General features: G+C 44.3%; 1 protein-coding gene across 2 annotated transcripts in view; it reads left to right on the top strand.

The window, feature by feature from the left end:
* Positions 1–21041, top strand: part of THSD7B (thrombospondin type 1 domain containing 7B) — a 680297-nt gene that overhangs the window by 253250 nt on the left and 406006 nt on the right. For both annotated transcript variants that reach the window (XM_019480192.2, XM_019480191.2), the window contains exon 5: positions 7939–8108. In XM_019480192.2, coding sequence (XP_019335737.2) covers positions 7939–8108 — 170 coding nt within the window. The remainder of the gene's footprint in view (positions 1–7938; positions 8109–21041) is intronic.

Genomic DNA, 21041 nt, shown 5'->3' with positions numbered 1-21041 from the left:
TGTTCTGTAGACTTCTTGAGTCAGATAGAGCTCATCCACACATGTGAGGAAGCTTTGCGACTGTTTGGATTTGGCAGAGTGCTCTTCCCATGAGATGTCCAAGTAGCTGAAGTTCCCCATGACAACCATGGACCGGGAGCGTGCAGCCTCAGCCAATTCCCTGGTGAACTCCTGGTCAATCTCTTGATTCTGGGAGGGAGGTCTGTAGTAGACTCCCACCATTGTATCTCCTGTGCTGTGTTCCCCACAGATTTTAACCCAGAGGGTCTCTAGTTGTCCACCCTGGGTGCCGATGTCAGCTTGTAGGGATGCATAGTTCTTGACATAGAGAGCTACACCTCTGCCCCTTTTGTCCACTCGATCCCTCCTGTACAGGGTATAGCCGTCTATACCTGTGGTCCAGTCATGGGTGGAGTCCCACGAGGTCTCTATGACATCGTAATTATTTGTGTTGAGCAGGAGGACAAGTTCCTCCTGTTTATTCCCCAAGCTCCTGGCACTGGTGTACAGGCATGCAAGTGTCCCCTTGGGGGCACTTGCCTTTGTCCACAGCTTGCTCTAGGGCTGGGGCAGGGGTAGGGTCCCTTAAGCACCTTGGCCTGCTGGCTTTGCAGGGGTTGCACAGTGGGCCAGCAGTGGCGGTAGTCCTTCTGTCCCGTGGCGGGCTTAGTTTAAAGCCCGGTGGAGCAGGTCAGCCAGTCTGGCTGAGAAGAGCCTCCTCCCCAGCGGAGAGAGGTGGAGGCCATCCCTTCACAGCAGCTCACTGCCTCTCTCACCAAAGAACGGGCTGTGGTCATGGAAGCTGAAGCCTTCCTGATGACACCAGCGCCACAGCCTTTGGTTCACTATCTGTATCCTCCTCTCCCTCCTCAGCCCATAGCCCGAAACTGGAAGGATCAAGGAAAACACCACCTGCGCCCCCAGCCCCTTAAGCCTCACTCCCAAATCCCTGTAGGGCCTCATGACCTGGCCGGGAGGGTTCCGAGCCATGTCATTGGTGCCCACATGGATGAGGAGCACAGGGTAGTGGTCAGCGGGCTGGAGGAGTTTAGGGATCTTCTCTGCAATGTCTCAGATACGGGCTCCCAGGAAGCAGCAAACTGGGCTGAGGGGTTGGGATGGCAGATTGCCCCATCAGTCCCCCTCAGGATGGAGTCTCCCATGACAAACACTTTGTGTTTCATCTTAAGGAGAGCGGGGTGGTAGTTACAGTTGAGCCTGTGTTGCCTGTGGGAGCTGGCAACTCAGCAGGCTCTGCTGGGGCTGCAAGAGGTTCGTACCTGTTGCAAAGCTCCAGCGGGGCAGGGGCCTTGGTGTGGTGGGCTTTAGGGCCCTTGACCACCTTGATCCATCCCCTTGACTGGACAGAAGGGGAGGTTCCTGAGTCCTCCCTTGTCCTGGAGGGAGACCGTGGTCTACTCTCCGCCTCCCGGGGGAGAAGGGCCTGGCAGTAGGATTCTGTCTCCTGCTTGCAGTCCCTGATGGCACGCAGTCTGTGGCCTATGGCCTGGAGCTCCTCTAGCTGGTGTGCCAGAGACCCCAGTAGAGAACAGACCCCACAAGGGGAGGTGGCCATGCTCCCAGGCCCCAGAGCCTGGAAAAGTGACAGGCAGCCCCTGCAGCCAACAGCCAGAGGCTCTGTTTGCTTAGAGCGTGGAACCGTGGGCTCCGTCTGGGTGGTGGTCTCTGAGGTGCCGGCGGGGGTGGGGGGGGGGGCTGCAGATCCTGAGGGGACCCTTGGGGTGTGGCGTGTGCCCATCTATGTCATTCCACTGGTGGGCTGGCTATGACTGGGACAAGTTTGCCTAGGGCGGCTCACAGGCAGGGCCTTGGACCTTCCTGCACAAACTCTGCGCTAACTCATGTGCTGGGCAGACAAGGACGCCTGTTTGCACAGACTATTTGTGCGGCTCCAGTTGCATGGCTCCCTGGAGGGCTGGGCCAAGTAGAGGCTGGGGTGGGGTGAGACCCTCCCTGGTTCCTACTCAGCTGCCTCCTGCAGCTGAGCTGGGCTAGTCCCCTCCCACCACGGGCCCTGCTTACCTCCGGCTGCTGCTGGGGGTCAGCGGGGGGCTCCACGGCAGTTGGGGGTCGCTGGGGAGGTATAGGGGTGTAGGGACACAATGGGCTTTCACCCGTGCATCTTGCGCCAATCCCTAAGCCTCCCCTTCTGATGGGGAAGGGGACTTGCTAAGAGCAGCAGGGGATGGGGAGGTCCTAGCTCCCTGCCCCAATCTGCTGGTAGGACAGCTAGTGGGCCTGCTAGTAAGCCTAACCCACCCCTGCAGCTCTTTCCCAGCCTTTGCTCCATGAATGCATGATAGGGACTTGAGAGCCTGTTCCCTGCTCAGCTCCATGATTGTGGACCTGGGTGGGGAATAGGCTGGGGTTAGCTTTGTCATCTAGTGAGACCACCATATTTCCAAGTGTGTCCTGCAGAGGCCCCACATTACCTGAAACCTTCTTTTTACACCCTATGTATTTAAAAAAGAATTTCTTGTTATTTTTGATCCAGGTTGCTAGTCCCAGTCCATCTCCACCTTGGCCTTCCTAACATCCCCCCTACAATTCTGAGCAACAGATGTATAGTCCTCCCTGGTGATGGCCCTCCCTTCCATTGGGTGTATGCCTCCTTTTTAGCTTTGAGATGTTCCTGGATGCTTGGAGTGCGAGGCTTGGAGCTCCCTGCTTCTGGGGCAGGGGGACATTGTCCCTGCCCGTACTTTTGGGTGGAGTCCACCCTGGCAACAGGCAGGTCCCAGGGACAGGGAGCAATATTCCACCCCCTGGTGGCTGGTTGACCAGGAGCACATTTGCACAGGTCAGGCAACCTGTAGTTGCAGGTCAGGCAACTACACAAGCGCTACTGCACAGTTAGTAATTGCAAGTAAATTTGCTACTTGCATTTTCAGGTAGCAAATTTACTCACATAAGTGAGGCTTACTGTGCAGTAAGCATGTGCACATGTAGGTGCACGAGCTTACTGCCCCATTAACTACACTACTTGCTAATAAAGCGTCTTGTGCAGATGCAACTGTTAGTAAGTTTATCCCCAGTCCCTTATGTACTGATTTAAATTTGTATTTAAGGGCCCAACACAAGACGTTAATTGCCTAAATAAAGATTTACATATGCTTATATTTAAGCTGCAATTTTGAAAAGTGGGTCCTAGATACTCTAGCAGGAAAGATGTTTTAATTTGATAGGAGGAATGTGATAGATGATCTTATTCACCTAATTCATGCAGAAGTGTGATTTTCCTTCTCCTCATGTAAAAACTCAGGAGCTGCATTAATGTGACATATTAGAAAACCTGTGATAACCAACAAAAGGGGCTCCTGTCTAAAGAATTAACCACTATGATTTATATGGTGTGGGAGTACCGTTTCTTTATGCATGTCATGCACAAAATGTGTTCTTTATTATTTTTTCTTGCTGGTAATAAACCTTGTGAATGTATCCAGATTTGTACATGATACTCTATATTATATAAGAGAGAACATGACAGCTCATCTGAAAAGTAACTATAAATTAAAAGTAATTGGCAATATTTACAAATACTTTACATGAGTGCTTTACAAAATTCATAAGTGCTCTGCTAAAAGTCATTTTTACGCTTATATTCACAAGATAAGATTGTAAGAGAATGTTGATGCATGCAGACTTACTATTTTTTTTTCACAAGAATAGCTTCCTCAAGTCTACAAAGGAGAACACATGAAGTTATAAGCTGGAAATCTTTTTTCCACACGACAGCAGATACTGCATTGGTTTATAGTAATCCAGGACAAGGCAGGCACACATCTGACATGCAGATTTACCAATCAATGCAACTGAGATAACGGGGGAAGTGTTTGTCTTTTGGGCAAAGGAAGGAATATAAATTATTTTGCCTATACAATAAGAAATGAAGGTCTTGCTTTGCAGCAAGCATGAAAAGAGCTTGGGGAATATGAAGATGGGAAGGCAGTGGAAAAGATCACAGGACTATAATGGGAAATGGTAGATAATACAGGAGATGGTAGCAAAGAATGAATACAATACTCAGAAGTTATATAGTACTTTATCAAAGTTCTTGATAAAGTTGATAAGTTATCAGTATTCTCATTTTATGCCTTGGAAAAAATGGAAGGACATTGGTGTCTTGTTTCCCAATCTGCTGTCCAATCCACTGGATCAAATTGAAAGTGCCTATGATAATGGTCAAGTTACTACAAAAGATCCCCTCCTCTTGTGGATGGTGTGGGGAAAAATTGATTTTTATTTCTGTTTTATCAAATTCCTATCAGCTCTTTTGGGGAGTTCAGTTAGTTTTTAAACCTACAATTAGATAATGTATCATAGTATCATAGTAGCTAGGTTCAGAAGGGACCTAAACAGATCATCAAGTCCAACCCCCTGCCTTGCTGGGGTCATATGACCCCAGTCAGGTGTCTATCCAGCCTCCCCTTAAAGACCCCCAATGTAGGAGTGAGTACCACTTCCCTTGGATGTTGGTTCCAGGTCCTAGCCGCCCTAACTATAAAGTAATGCCTCCTGATGTCTAGCCTGAACCTGCTCTCTATCAACTTGTGGCCATTATTCCTAGTTACCCCACGTGGTGCCCGGGGGAACAGGGTATCTCCTATTCCCTGCTGATCCCTCCCTAGTGAATTTGTAGACGGTCACCAGATTCCCCCCTCAGCCTTCTCTTGTGGAGGTTGAATAGGTTCAGGCCCCGTAGTCTCTCCTCGTATGGCCTGCCCTGCTGCCCCCTGATTATGTGAGTGGCCCTCCTCTGGACCCTCCCAATGCTAGACACATCTCTCTTGAAGTGCGGCGCCCAAAACTGGATGCAGTACTCCAACTGCAGCCTGACCAATGCTGCACAGAGAAGGAGAATCACGTCCCTGGACCTGCTTGTGATGCATCCGTGGATGCATGACAAGGTGCGGTTAGCCTTACTGTCAGCTTCCTCACATTGGTGGCTCATGTTCATCCTGGAGTCAGCAATGACTCCAAGATCCCTTTCCACCTCTGTGCTGATGAGAAGCATGTTCCCCAGCCTATAGGTATGTTGCTGGTTCCTTCTCCTGAGATGGAGTACCCTGCACTTGTCTGCGTTGAATTCCATCCTATTCTCATCTGCCCACCTCTGTAACCTGTCTAGATCTAGCTGGATTCTGTCCCTCCCTTCTGGTATGCCCACCTTGCCCCACATCTTGGTGTCATCAGCGAACTTGGACAACATGCTTTCCACCCCTCGATAAAGATGTTGACCAGTACGGGCCTGAGGATCAAACTCTGGGGAACCCCACTGCCCACATCCCTTCAGGTCAAAAATGACCCTCCCCCACCACTCTCTGTGTGCAACTGTCCAGCCAATTAGCCACCCATCTGTCTGTGTAGGCATCAATGCCACAGTCACTTAGTTTTTTTATGAGAACGGGGTGAGAGACAGTGTCAAAGGCCTTCTTAAAGTCCAGGAAGATGATATCCACCCCCACGCCTTCGTCCAAGGACTTTGTGACCTGAGCATAAAAGGAAATGAGGTTAGTCTGTCAGGATCTTCCCTTAATGAACCCATGTTGGTTCCCCCTGAGCATGATCTCCCCTGCTGGTCCCTTGCAGATGTGCTCCTTGATAATTTTCTCAAAAATCTTCCCCAGGACCAAGGTAAGACTGACGGGCCTCTAGTTACCTGGGTCCTCCTTTCTCCCTTTCTTGTAAATGGGGACCACTTTGGCCTTTTTCCAGTCATCTGGCACCTAACCAGAGCTCCATGAGCACTTGTATAGCTGTGCCAGGGGCCCTGCAGTGACCCCCGCCAATTCCCTCAGCACTCTTGGATGAAGAGCATCTGGGCCTGCTGATTTGAACACATTTAGCCCCTCCAGAAGTTCCCTAACTACATCATCCCAAACCTTGGGCCTGGCGGTGCCTCCCCTGAGTCCTTCCATACTCCCAGTGGGGGAGATGTTTTGGTCCCTGCTCTGAAAAATGGAGGCAAATAATTTGTTAAAGAAGTCCACCTTTTCATTTGCAGCAATCACCAGATTGCCAAGCGCATCCTGCAGGGGTCCTATGTTACCTGGTGCCTTCTTCTTGCTCCCTATGGATTTGAAAAAGGACTTTTTGTTATCCTTAATCCTCATCACCAGCCCCAGTTCCATCTCAGCCTTGGCCTTCCTAACAGCTGCCCTACAGCCTCAAGCAATGGAGGTGTGATCCTCTTTGGCAATAGCCCCTTGCTTCCATTGGATGTATGCCTCCTTTTTAGCCCTCAGGCATTCCTGAATGCCCTTGCTGAGCAATGGGGGCTTTGTAGCACTCTTACCTCCTTGGTATGCATTGGGACTGACTTCCTTTGGGAGTGGAGGATTGTCTCCTTGAGAAACGACCACCCGTCTTGGACTCCCATCTCCCTGAAGCTTTGGGATCCCAATGCCTCTTGTACTAGTCTTCTTTACTCATTGAAGTCAGCCTTCCTGAAGTCAAAGACTTCTGCCTTACTGCTAGCCCTTGACACCCTGCACTGGACAGTGAATTCCAGCAGGCGATGATCGCTATTGCCCAGGTGGCCGAGAACCCGCAATTCCCTCATCAGGTGGACTATGGGGACTATGCACCTCCTGACTTAGGTGGAGGTCCTGTATCTCAGCTAGTACATGAGTGGTCAAACCTAGCTGATTGCTCTTCCCAGCAGATGTCTGTGTAGTTCAGGTCACCCATAACTATGACATCTCTTGACATGACAGCCTCCGCAAGCTGCCTTAAAAATTCTCGGTCCAGTTTTTCCCCCTGGTTGGGCGGTCTGTAATAGACACCCACTGTTAAGTCCCTTTCCCCATGACCCCCTTGTATTCTTACCCAGAGCACCTCGGTCAGCCCCTCTTCTGACCCCACCTTGCTCATCAAGGATGTGTATTGCTCCTTGACGTAGAACGCTACACCCCCTCTTTTTCTTCCTGCCCTGTCCCACCTGTACAGTCTGTAGCCCTTAATATCTACTGCCCAATCGTGGGTAGAATCCCACCAGGTTTCTGTGAGCCCTGCTATGTCTGGATTTATGATAGCTAGCAGGAGGGCGAGCTTCTCCTGCTTATTTCCCATACTTCTAGCATTAGCGTAGAGGCATTTAAGACCTCCTGTGGGTGTTTGTGCCACCCCCTTGTTCCTAAGTCTGTTATGGCCCCTGTCACTTACCTATGATGTGTTATGATACACAAAACCTAAGTTTTTCTGGATCAAATCTGTGTGTTTTCTAAGTGTCATTTACAAATTTGCGGTTAAGAATTGAATGCTGTCCTGGACAGAAGATTCCATACTGTTTATACTCGCTAGATGTGAATTGAATGTATGAAGAAAATCTTTTTATCTGGATCTTGTTGAATGTCACAGCCTCAAGAAAAGAATATTATAGAACTCCGCTTTCTTTTGAAGAAACTGGTAATAACCATTAATCCCTGGAACTCTGTAAAACCATGTCCAGTAGGACAAATCCCCAAATGACCCTCAGCCTTTGGCCCTACTTTGATTTTTGTGAAGATTGCAAGTATTGTGCATCTCTCTGAATTAGATGCATAGTTATTGACTTAGAGTTGTTACTTGGGATTTCAAGCATTGGATTGGGAGTCGGTTTTCATAGTAATCAAATATCTTAATCTCTCTGTTCCTTTTTCACCCGCCCTCAGTTGTATGGTCAGCATTAAACAGTAAATATTTTAAGACTCTGAAAATGAGTGCTAAGTTGTATCAGTATTTAGGCATGGAAACCTCTACAGAAATGATACTAACATACTGTCAGACAATGGTGTATTTATCTTAAACTAGAAGATTTAAAATAAATATTAAAGCAATTTGCATGCTAAAGAGTCACAAATTTCTGATTTAAAGAATCTGCATGCCCCAATGGCCTTTTATAAAACCTGTTTTACATACTCTATTTTCCTTCCAAAGGTTTTCATGGAGGACTTCTGAATGGAAAACATGCCAAGTGACATTTCTCCTTGACCAGCAGGACCCTCGACGACATAAATACACAGTGCTTTGTGGAGGTGGCATACAAATCCGGGAAGTATTTTGTGCTCAAATCAGGATAGAATCAGGGATACACAAGTTAAAGGAAGGTATGTGTTTGTTCTACAAAATATATATAGAAATTAGAAAAGCAAGGAATCAAAAAGGAACAGCAATAGTGTGAAGCTGCATTACTATTTTTGTTGTCTCGGAGTTGGAGGTAAAAGTGCGTTAAGTGCTAAAAGTGCAATAGTATACAGGCTCAGGCGGGATAATTCCCTGGGGAGGGAATTAACAGGCTCCAGAGTGATCAGACAGCAAGAAAGCACAGGGCTTCTTTTCAGATTGCTTGTTTCCTACAGAAACTAGCTAGGAGTTTTCCAGGGGTGTTCCCGAGAGATTTGCTAAGGAGTCTGGGTGTGGAATCATTGACTGTCCCTTTTGTGTTTTGAGTGCATGTGAGGGGCAGGAGGGGGGCGCACTGTCTTCCAAACCCCAGTCTGGTTTGGAATGTTTTTGGGTAAACTTTGAGTCTTCCTCCAATCTCACAGGTCAGACTGTTTGGCTCTTGTCGCAGGGCATTAGAATATGCCTGCTCCTTTAAGAGAACAGGCAGCCTGAGAGGCCACTTGCTGGTGTCAGGTGGGGACTAACGAGGGACTCAGCTGATGGGAAGAGGGCTCAGGCTGGAGCTGTGTAAGCCCAGAGCCTGCATGGGTCAGGTAGTTTCTCCCCAGCAGCTGCAAAGTGTGGAGCTCCTGGCTGCAGGGCTCCTGAAAGGACCTGGATGTTGCTGGACAACTGCAGCCCTGGGAACAGAATCAGGTTCCCTGGGCTGAGAAAGACTGCGTTATAGGCAAGTGGCCTTTGTTTTATATTAACCCCTAGAGGGTTTGAGGTGCCTGCCCGAAGGTCCGAGAGCCCAAGCGGATTGAGCGCATAGGCTAGGTTATAACGCGGGCTGAAAGGTATGCTCACTGGGAGATGACGAAAGTTTGCTCTCCTAAAGGGACAGAGGGCTGCTTTTGCTGTTGTTTGTGTTTCTGTTATGGTTTATGTTACTGTTTATACTGGCGGTTTGGGTTGGGACTGTAAGGGAAGGTTTACAGAGGTCCCATTAGTGCCTGAGAGGTACACAGTAGGCCTGAGCTATTGTTGAGTCCAGAGAGGGGTGCAGTGCAAGGCTATAGAGCAGACGGGGACCAAGGGACCAATGCTCAAGAGGAGCGCAGCCACACAGGGCCCTGGGGGCCAGCAGACGGGCCAGGGGCCCGGTGACTAAAAAGGACAAGTGAGAGCCAGTGCCTCAGAGCCAGGTCCAATACAGTGGGCCCTGATTAGACAGCCCAGCTAGGTTAAAAGGGCAGAGGCTGAGGAGGCCAGAGCTCCAACAGAGGGAACAACATCATAGTAACACTTGTGAGGCTTTGGGGCATGGTGTAGGAGAGGAAATGGAGCCACACATTGAGTCCTTAAGGCTGTGGGTACCTGGGACAGGCACAGATACGCATTGAAGCTATCCAAGCTACAGGATCCCTGAAGAGGCAAAGGCCAGCTGTGGGGGTCCATTGAACTTAAGGGTTGAATCAAAGTGATTGGGGTCCAGGAGAGACCCAGTGATACCACAAGTGGACTAAGGCTCACTCTAAGGCCTGTGGGCAGCCTCCCCTCATGCAACCTTTAGTAAGAGCAAGGCATGGCAGGAGAGCAAATAAGGGAGGGCTCTAATAGAGATTGAGCGAGGCAGGAGTCACACAGCCACCAGGGGGCTTGAAGGCCGCCCCTGGGGCATGACACCACCACACCTCCCATGTTATTGAAGCCACTTGGCTGTATTTTTAGGTCTGGATAGGTGTATTTATAAGTAAGATGCCATAGTCCATTCCTGGTTTGGCTTTATCCTTTGCCTCAGACCGATATATAACCTTTCTTATGGTTTGAAGGGGAAAGCCAAAATAATATCGTCACAGCTTCTGAGTAGACAGTCAGGTCTTAGACTTAAGGAATGAGTTATTTTCCTTTTGAAAGAGTAACGAGTGGATTCAGTTGCTTGATGAATAATTCATCTTAGTCTATTTTATTTACAGCATGTACTGCTTCTGCAGAATATGCTTTTGAACAGAGATGGTGAGATAATAAGAATGCTATATCGCAGCTTAGACTTATTTACTTACAAAGCCAAAGCAAATCATTTTGGGGCATATTGTGTGTCCTATCAACCTGCACGAGCACTCGGTTTCCAGAAAACTAGGCCTATTTTAATCTCTGTTCAGTCTATATGTAACTGCTGCTTCACCTGTTCCAAAATGCTGGGTTTACCTTGGACTCTGGACATAAAAAGATTCCTTTGTCCCGTACTATCATGTACTACATGTGTCACTTAAGGTAAGGAAACTCTTTTAGTGACTCCAGTAGCATAGAATATTTGGTGCCTTTCTTATTTTGCAAACGTATCTTGTACTCACTGTTTTTGTACATTCAGGTGCAGTAAACTTCAAAAGCGTAATTGATCTTAAATACTTTTAAAAATTTTATTGAGACTGTGATAGCAAGTAGGACACTCAGTCATGAACCCAGCCCCCACTATACTATGCACTGTACAGACATATGCAGCAATCCTTGCCCCAAAATGATGAAAATTCTGAGATTCTAAAAGTTTCTTTCTACTGGATCCATTTTAAAAGTTAGGCAGCTACCTTGCACCAAGCTTTTTGCTACTGCTGCTATGCTACTAGCAGTACCACAGGGTTAAAGCTAGCAGCAGCCTGGATATAGTATTTTAAGGCACTTGCCAGGGTTTCTTAGCATTGGACAGTGGATTTTTGATGGTATCCAGTGAGAAAGTGATGCATGGTGGTACAAGCTACACTTGTAGCTTTTTGTCCTCAGTGTAAGAATCTGATTTTGGCTGAATGTGTTCAGTTCAATTGGAGATAAAGACTATCCCAGTCACCTCTATCAACTGGTGCCAACAAGCAACAAATAATTAATCAAGCTCTCTTTTATATTTATTGATTTTTTTGTCTATCAGAGGGAAAGCTTCCTTAAATGTGAAGGCAAGAAGGCAAAAACACAAATCCTGATTTTGCTTCTAGCCAGAATTAAACTTTGTTTCAATTTCTAAATTTTTGCAGAATGAGAATACTTGTGTCCCACTGCCAATATAATACTTGATCTTGTTTCCTGAAAACTACAGATACTTAAGTCTTTTGTAAATATCTGAGCTCAATGTTAGAGTTAGATGGGAATTTTCTGATGACCTTATTTTGGAGAGTTTGGTTCTAGTATAATATTCTGTGGATGCATACAGAAATTCAGGAGGTTAAATCAGGTAAAAAATGGCCACCCAATCTAAGTTTGCTCATGTGCAAACCTTACACTTAGATCCCTAGTTAGGTTGATCTAAGTGCCAAACTGTACAGACATTCCCTGAAGGTTAGATGGGTCAAAAAATGGCCAGCCTGATCTAACTTCAGTTCACCTGAGAGGTACATTAAGATAGGGCACAGTTTAGACTGATCTAACTTAATGTCTGTACAAGTTTGGAGCACAGTTCCAGGGGTAGGAAAGCCAAACCACTCGCCTTAGCCCTGAGATGATACTTCCCAAATCTCCCCCCCTCTGCCCCGCACCTGACCCCTTCCCCAACCGCAGACAGAAAACCATCCCAAGTGCTAATTTTACCAGCATTTGCTAGTACTGGGAGCCTGATTTGCCGTAAATTGGGATGGTGGGGAGGGGGGTTAGTCTTCGGTGGGGTTGATTGTTGGCAGGGAGCTAAAAATAGCCCCTGGTTGAGGGGGAGAGAACTCCTGCCCCCCCAGAGACCACCAATCCACCCTTGCGGAGTCGCTAGCCCCCCATGATCTGCACACAGCCTCTTCCCCCAGCCCAGTTTATTTTGGTTGGGCTCCTGGCACTGGTGGACACCTGTGAAACTGGCATTGGGAGTGGTTTGGAGGGATTGGGGGTGCGGGAGGCTGGGGGGAGAGAACTCTTCCTGGCCTCTTCAATCCCCCCCAGTGCCACTAGCCCCCAGGTCTCCCCCCCTCCATCCTCCCCAACAGACTCTGCTAGTCTCCTGATCCTGTCTGCTTCTCTGTCTACCCCAGTTTACCTTAGATCAGGCTCCTGACACCTATCTAATCACTGAGTTTGATCAGTGTTCCCTTTTTATCTGATCTAACCTCCCAAACTTCTATCCGTGGCATCTGTATGCACCCAAAGTTACATCATTATAATCCTGACGACTTGGTGGTCTGGAGAATTATGCAGAAACTCCTACACCAGCACAGTTTAGAATAGAATTTGGTCTGTGCCTTCATTTCAGGTATCCTTTGAGCTTTTTCTTTGTTCAAAACTGAATGCATCTGCAAAGTCCTGCCCAAGGCCTTTAGATTTTCCATGGACATCCCCCGCACACGTGTGGAAATATTTTACGTGTTTATACAATCGTAACTCTTTACAAACAGGAAATGTTGCCCCTGGTGATGGTATACAACAGGATAATCCATAATTGTGCAAAGAAGGCAGAGTTGCAGTAATCTCATGACATAGTCAATTGGCCGCGTTTTGTGGCTTATGTTTGAATTATCAGTAACTTTGTCCTACATTAAACAGGCACTGCTCTTCACATTTGTGTGTCTAGGCTAGTATAGCTAAAAGGACAAAAAGTCTTATTCATTAAAGGAAATTCAATTTTGGAAACTAAGATATTTCAATCCAGATGTCCTTGTCCTTTGGGGAGAGATATTTAGAAAGAATAGGTTAGCATATAGGAAAATTTCACTGGAATCAAGGTGAAAAGGTAACTGATGGCCATCTGTGGAATTGAAAAAAAAATCTATTTTTGTTGACTGATTAGTGGTAGGAAGAAAGATAATTCAGCATGTGTATTAGTGGATTTAATTCCCAGAAACAAAGGGTGAAAAACCAGCCATTTCTTATCAAGATTGGCTTGAGAAGAAGATGAAGAACATACCTCCACAATGTGAAATACACTCAATGCCTGTGTCAGATTTACATTGTTGGGCTGTTGAGCTATTGATCTGTAGTCTCACCAAACATTCTGTGAGTAGAATTTATAAGATTAAAGTCGCATAATGGAATAATAAATATGTAACAGCTGGCTTCTTCAGTGGAAGCCCTTTGGAAGCAAGACATAAAACGATTTTCCTCAAATCTTTGGGGTGTGAAACTGGCATGGTTTAAACTTGTAATTCAAGGGCTTAAGGGTTTAAATCCATAAGGGGAAACCAGCCTATTTATCATAGTGGTATAATATTTTTAGTTTTCAGATGTCTGGGAACTAATTAATGCAAAAAGTAGAATATATAAAAACATTTTGAAGGAAAAAGAGCTAACTTTTTATTGTGTCTTATGTCTCAACAGCCTACTTGATGCAACATGTAGCACTTATCATTTCATTATTACAAATACTTTTATTTATGCAGCTCTTTAATGTTATAAAGTAAGTAATTAGTTTGCTGCACCCAGTCAGTTCACATGAGTATGGATTTTTAGCTCAGTTTCATATCTTTGAAGTATAAAGGTTAACTGTATACATTTTCTAGCTATTTACTGCTACTGGCATAGATAAAGGACTTTGGACAGAGGTTCAGTTTCTCCTGGGAGAGTCTCTGCTCTCTCGGGAGAAACCACAAATGTACAAAAGTTTATAAATTTTCTCGCAAAATAAAATGGCCAGTCTGGGAGAAAAATAATTTGAGTGAAGTCATTTAGCAACCTGAGTGAAGTCACTCCATGGAGAATCTCTCTTGGGAGGCAGAACTTCTGTACAGGCAGCAGATACAGGGCTGACCTGTGCAATCCCAGTGTGCTTTGCTTCTCTCTCCTCCCCCTCCCACAGGGGGAGCAAGAGCATGTCTCAGTCAAGTAGGGATCAAACGTGCCCCCTGGGTGCTCCTGGCTGGAAAAGCCCAGCGCTGAATCACACTGCAGCATGTGGGTGCAGGGAAGCATACATGCATACTTCAACATAACACTGAGAAGGGGAAAGCCTGGAGGTCCCTTCTGTGCACAGCACAGACCCTACTTCTCTTCTTCCCCCTGGCCCTCCTTTCCCTGACCCTATGCATCCCTGCCTACATTCACTTAAAAAAAGGCCTACAAAGCTCTCTGGGCTGCATGCTGTAAGGACCCCTGGGAGCCCAGTGTCCACACTACAGGCTCTTTGCTTTTATGTTTTAACTTTTGTACTAGTCAGTTTTTTCTCAGGCAGACAGACCTGGGAGAGTTGCCCTGGATGATCTGAATATATGTACATAGCTTTAGTTGCTTTGAAGCTGTGTGGTAGAACAATGCTAATGATGATCCATTTTGAACTTGGAATAAAAGCAGAGGTGATTTACTGAGTTTTTTTTTATGGTGCGGGGTGCGAGGTATACAGGTACAGCAGAATTCTGGTTCACTTTGTGTGCCTAAATGGTATTTTTCTAGACATGTAAGTGTGTCTCCTGCTTTTTGGGCAAATGCCTTAGCTACTGAGCTCTTGGGACTAAAACTTGGGAGCGTTATTCTCTCCCTGCTTTTTGCTGAATTAATGCTCAGGTACATACATGTAGATAGCCACATATGGGACTAGCTAGTGTGTATCCTATTGAATATGCTTAATCATCCACAGTGCAGGAGTAAGCATCCAAAATGCCCAAGTATGTAACTAGAAAACTACCATTTAAGAGTGCTTACAGATGTGGAAAAAACCCCAAACCCCAGCACTTTACTTTCAGCTCTGGGCACCCCCACACCAAGCAGAATGCATGCCCAGAAGGGGAATCATGTCAGTTTGACCTCGCTTGCCCAGTGTCTGTATAGCAGCATGTTTCAGCCAGGCTTTGTGGTGCTTTTATCTCATTGAATCAGCTATAAGAAAAAAGCACTAAAAAGCATGCAAGCTATACAGAAGCTGGGTGAGCTCGGTTAAACTGACACGATTCCTCTTCCTGTAAAGTGCTGTCCCCCTCACCCCCAATGTCTGTTAGCACCCTAAGTGCATAAAGAGAATCTCCCTTCAAAAGGTAACATTATTTTTAATGATAAAGCTCTAATTTCTCTTTTTAAATAGATCAGAGAGCCCACAATAAAGAGATCATTCACAAAAAGGAACTTTTACTTAAAGTATCATTAAATATCAAATTTTGAATGCTGAAGAGGCTTTTATGAGGTGTGTTCCATAACTTTGGATTTTCTTTTTTTATTCTGCGTGACTTCACGCTATGCCATGGCCTTTACTAATAATTTACAGTATGTGATGACACCCCCCTTTTTTTAACCAACAATCTTCAAACACCTTTCAGATGCTCCTTTTCCTCCCACAGTTACCTTTATTGGTACTCAACATTTTCCATACACCCTTAATAACTTTTCTCAACTGAATCCTTCCTGTCTTTGACCTGATCAATCATGGTACCCCTATTGTGTTTGCCAGTTGGTTCTTATGGTAGATCATTGCTGCTGCTGCTATTATTATTATTATTTTGAATGTTTCTATTGTGGTAGCACCTCTATGTCCTAGGCAGGCTTGCAGCCCCTTTGTACTAGAAGGTATACAAACACGTAGGAAAAAGACCTTGTCTGCTCCAAAGTGCTAATAATATGTGTCACTTTGATAAAATTGCAGGGCTTCTTGATTGTTCTTAGATATATTGAATCACATTGCTTCTGGCAACCTACGATTAACCTCTTCTCATGCTGTGATTAGCCTTTTATTCACACCCTGTTTCCTGTCTATTAAATTGTTTTTAATTGATAATGGGACTTTACCTCTTGCCTTGTAGTTTCCAAATTAATTTATTTTTAGCTGGGTAAAAAAACATATTCTGTCAGGTGCAGGGTGCATTAAGATTCTTTAATAGACTAATGCAAATAGCTAGCAATAGAACCATTTCCAAGTTCAATAAATAGGGTTTGCCAAATCTTCCATGTTTACTTTTATTTTCATTACAGTCAGCTTAGAAAAACATGACTTACTCTTATGAAAGTTGATATTTTATATTGTAATTAAATCATCTGTGATTTTTCTCAACTAATTTACTTCGGAAACAGTAGTGAGTACCCTGACATCACCACTTTGAAACTGGTAGCTATCCTTTTCATCAGCTTAGGAAATAATTAACTCTGTATGGTTCTGCCAAAAGTTAAACAAATATTGACTTCTGTTGTGGTGAATATCAAGATTTAGTGCCCTGGGTGGTGAATATTGACTGGAAAAAACAAAGTCGATAAAAACCTTGAGGAACAATAAATCTTGACATTCTCATATTCTTACACGCATTAAAAAAATATGATTTGGGGACATATTTATAAACCTCCCCACTTTGATGAGAAATTTCAGAAGTGTAATTTTTTAGTTTAAAGGAAAAAAGGAAAAAAAAGGAGTTAAGATGAGATCCTTTCCCTCAGGATCCAGGAGACAATTGTTTACTTCCAGGGGGGAGTGAAAAAATAATTTTGGTAGGTATCACTACATCCAGGATGCAATCTTGTACTTAACTCTCTGATTGGCTAAGGTTGTACTTTATCTCATTATGGCCCATGTGGCTCCAAGTAGGTAAAACTCATTTGTTTCAGTATGACTGTATTTACAGATTATTTATTTATTAGCTTGAAATTACTTTATGCAAATAACAATATCAGAAGTAATATTGTTGATTTTTCCCTCCCTTACTTCCAACTAGCACCCAATGAAAATCTATAGGAAAATGTATTTCAGAACCTAATTTATCATCTCCCATTGGTATCAATAACTTGAAAATAACAGCAAATCGTAGAATTCAAACTTCAGGCAGAGCACTGGTACTGACAACTAGGAGAGATTCAATATAACAACTCTAGAAATGTGCAACATTCCAAAGGGATCCCAGGTTAGCCCTCACTTGCTTTTCAAGGCTTATTCCACACATTCAGGAGAATATAGGATTAAAAAAAATATGAGCTAGCATTTGATTTCTATCCCAGAAAAGATCTGGGAGGAAGCACAAGTGTTATTAAGTTGAAAAGAAGATGCTTTTTTTTTTTCCCAAACAAAGCAAATGCTTTATTTATGGTATAAGGACAGTGATCGTTAAGTAAGAAGGCCTGTCTGGTACACTGAGTCAGGTTTGGTACCTCTGTTCATTTATCATAGTCATAAAATAACATCTTTGGGAAATTCTGTTTCTGTCTCTTTGAGGACTGGACAGGTAAGAACTGCCATCTTACAGTGAAAAAGGTTACAGAAAGAATTGCTTTATTGTGACATTAAAAGACATTTATTAGAACAAGGAACCAAAATTTTACGTAATTTTACTACAGAGAATGAATGAGCTTGGTCTATTTTTCGTAAACGTTGTAGAACTTAAGTTTACCTGAGAGGAAATCAATCTAATATTAAAATTAATGTAGAAGGAGGGGAAATCCAGTACTAAACAATGGCAGAGATAAAGTACAGTATAGGATCATAGGAAAGTAAAACTGAAAAGGACCTCTCAAGGTCATCTAGTTTAGCCCCCTGTTTATGGTAGGATCATAGCCCCCTGACTAATCCATCCCAACCAAGTGTTTGCCTCACCTGCTTTTGAAAATTTCTAGGAATGGAGATTCCTCAACTTCCCCATGTAGCCAGTTCCAATTCCTGCCCACCCCATAGTCAAAGTCCCTCCCAATCTCCAGCCTGAATTTCTCCTGCTGCAGCTTGAGGCCATTGCTCCCAGTCCTGATCCCTACAGTTCCTGACAAAAGCCCATGTCATTCATTTCTTCGGGAATTTGAAGACTATTATCAAGCCCCGCTCTGTCTTTTCTTTTCCACATAAACAACTCTAGTTTGTTCAGCCTTTCCTCATAAGTCTAGTCTCCCAGGCCCCTAATCATTTTTGTTACCCTGTGCTGGACTCTTTCCAAACTGTCCATGTCCTTCTTGAAGTGCGGGGCCCAGAACTGGACACACGAGAGCTCTACTCATCAGAACTGAATAGAGTGGAAGAGTCTCTTCCCTTAATTTGCAAGTGATAGTTCTGTTAATACAACCCAGGATACCACTGGCTTTTTTTTTGCAACAAGAAGGCACTGTTGGCTTTTTTCCGCTTATGGTCCACAATACTTCCTGGGTCCTTCTCTGCAGTTTTGCAGCCTAGCCAGTCATTCTCCAGTCTCTGCTCTTAAAGATGGGCATTATATTTGTCCTCTTTCAGTCATATGGGACCTCATGCAACCTCCACAAGTTCTTGAAAAGTATAACCAATGTCTCTGAAATTACCTCATCCAATTCTTTCGGTATCCTTCAGTGCATCCCATCTGGCCCTGCTGACTTGAAAGCATCTAGCTTCTCTAAGCAATTAATAATCTGTGCTATCATTACGCTAGGATGTTTGTCTCCTTCCCTATCTCTGCGTCCTATAGCACACATTATCTGGTAGCTGGCCCTTTTTGTGAAAACTGAAGTAAAACGGCATTAAATAAAATTGCTAAGGATCCTTGAGGAAACAGTGGGTTGGCTATTAATTGGGGAATAGCTTCAAGCTTAGGTCCAACTAATATGGGAAAGTTTACCCTTCTTGGAGCCGAGACTAGAAGCTAAATCTCTTAAAGATGGTGAACAAGAGAAGGAAGTAAAAGCTTCCCAGACTTCGAAAAAAAGATAGGGGCCATGGAAGCACCTAGGTGGCCTGCTTCTCCCATCCTAGAAAAATGAGCGGAAAGTAGCTTATAAAAGCGAGCAAGGAAAGGTTATGGGGTGTGGTAATAGCCATTATTTTAACCCTTAATATTCAGAATACAGATCTTTGAATGAATAAATAATGCTTTGTTCTTAGAGGCTGTCTCAGTGCATCTACACATACAATTAATATGAAGCAGTAAACCGGGGCTTTTTACTCTGGAGTTTATTGCTCCCGGGCATGCCATTTGAACGTGCACCCAGGAGAGCATCACGTTAAGCTGGGTCACAGCAGCCCCGGCTGGCAGGGAGCCTGGGAAGGAGTCAGCCTGCCAGCCAGGGGCTACTCTCCCCCCATTCCCCCTTCCAGCTAAATGTGTTGTAGAGCGTCTGGCTGAGACACGAGGGTGCTTCAGTGTGGGGCTAAGCAGCAGGCAGCCCTTGCACTGAAGCACCCTTGTGCCCCAGCCGCAGCATCTACACATGTGCTGCTGTGAAGTTTTTTACTCCACAGCAGGATAGTACTTGTATTTATAAATACTGTCCTGCTGCAGAGTAAATTAGTTTACACCGGCCTAGCAGAGGTGCATGTATAGACATGGAAACTTTTACTGCATAGCTAATTAATCTACTGCACAGTAAACATGTCGTACAGATGCGCCGTCTTAGAATCACTTTAAGCAGCTCACCAGGCACAATTTCCTGGAGGTTAAGGGCTTCCAGAAGTAATGCATATTTAGGCCTGTTCATTAATATAGTTGGTTAATAGGAAGGATGCAACTGAGAAATCTGTTCTGAGTGCTTGAACCACATGGTTCCACCTGGAGGAGGTGGGGTCCCCAAATGGGTGACTACAATAGGTCTGGAATGCATCTCTTTTTAGGAGTTATAGTTACTCATCCTCCTCCTGCCCAACTGCAGAACCCTTCCCTACTTTCTTCTTTTTACTGTAGTTTTAGAGTAATAATGTATATATGTACACAGTCACAAGAGTAAGAGTAAAGCTGGGAGGTCAAAATGGGGTCAGGAGCTCAGACCAGGCCAACAGATAAATTCCTTCCTAGAGCAAGTGATGGAGCTTTATGGTTTCAGGTTACCTATCAGTTGGCTTGTCAACTGATGGAGCTCTTCTGAGACATCAGTTTTCTATTAGTGTTCCTCTGGTCTTCACAGAGGCAATGGAATCAGTGCTTTGCCAAGTCCCATTGGTTTGCCAGAATGACTTATATCCATTAAGATGCATGCATTGATGCAGCCTGTTCTTCTCTCTTTTCTTAGTTAGATTTTATTTCTGAAATCAATGAGGTTTCTTGTCTCTGTGAGATGTGTATATTGGCACAAATTTAGAAGCCTTTGACATTTGACCATGCTTAATCTGATAATTTTCTAATTCATGCAGGTATTTTTACTAGTTATATTTGCTCACTCTAAATTTAACAGATTGTTACTTTATTGTCTTTAAAAATAAAACTAAAAACACACAACATACTGTAAATGAAACTCATAGTTAGAATGTAATAGTATGTGACTTAATTCTTTAAATTGAGTATATGCCATAAGACTGATTTACTTTTATTTCTGCCAGTGAGTTACAAAAAATGATAAATTACTTGGCAATGTGTAATGCTGAAGGGTGTATTAAGCAATGCATGAGGCCTCTTGATAGAAAATAGCCTTATGCTTAAAACTCTAATATTTATCTTACTCTTTGTGTCATTTGACTTCTACAATCTCTAGAAAAGGTCTATTTACTTTAGCAGGAAGGTGAATTGGTTTCCTGCCAACTTGGTGTAGTCTCTAAATGAATATGTCAAAGGCAATATTGTTTCTCAAAAGTCATTCAGAGACCAGTCTTTTTACATAAGTAGTATCTTTCATTAGTTTTGAATTAAATTTCAGCTATTACCATTTAATAGTAGTTTTATTGTAGAGTGCCTGAAGAGCAAGCAGTGTATAACTCATGAGCCCCAGAGATAGAATCCCAGACAAGGTTATTGTTTCTATATCTGAATTTGCAGTACTAGCATGAGACAGCCTAGTGCATAATGTTTGCTGGGACTCTTGGCACTGAAGACTGCAAAATATGCTCAGAATTGTGTGTTCCTGTAAGCCAGAAATCGTGGACAATCAGGCAATAATAAAGAAATCGTTGCTATTGGAGTAGAATCGTTGCATATGGAGTAGAATACCGTACTTTGTGAAAATCCTTTTCAAGTCGGTTTCATGCATGGAAGCACACTTAAAACAAACATTAAAAATAAGAAAATGAGGTAGCAAATTCAGCAGCCATAAAAATTATGAACTTTTGTAATGCCAGAACAGAATAAACTCAAACAAATCTTTGTCTTTTGAAAGACTGCTTTGATATTGATTTCTCTATATGGAGAGCC

The sequence above is a fragment of the Alligator mississippiensis genome, chromosome 4 (genome assembly GCF_030867095.1).
Source record: "Alligator mississippiensis isolate rAllMis1 chromosome 4, rAllMis1, whole genome shotgun sequence".
Classification (NCBI taxonomy): Eukaryota; Metazoa; Chordata; order Crocodylia; family Alligatoridae; genus Alligator; species Alligator mississippiensis.
The sequence above is the reverse complement of the archived record's forward strand: the minus strand, read 5'-3'. Positions and strand labels throughout refer to the sequence as shown.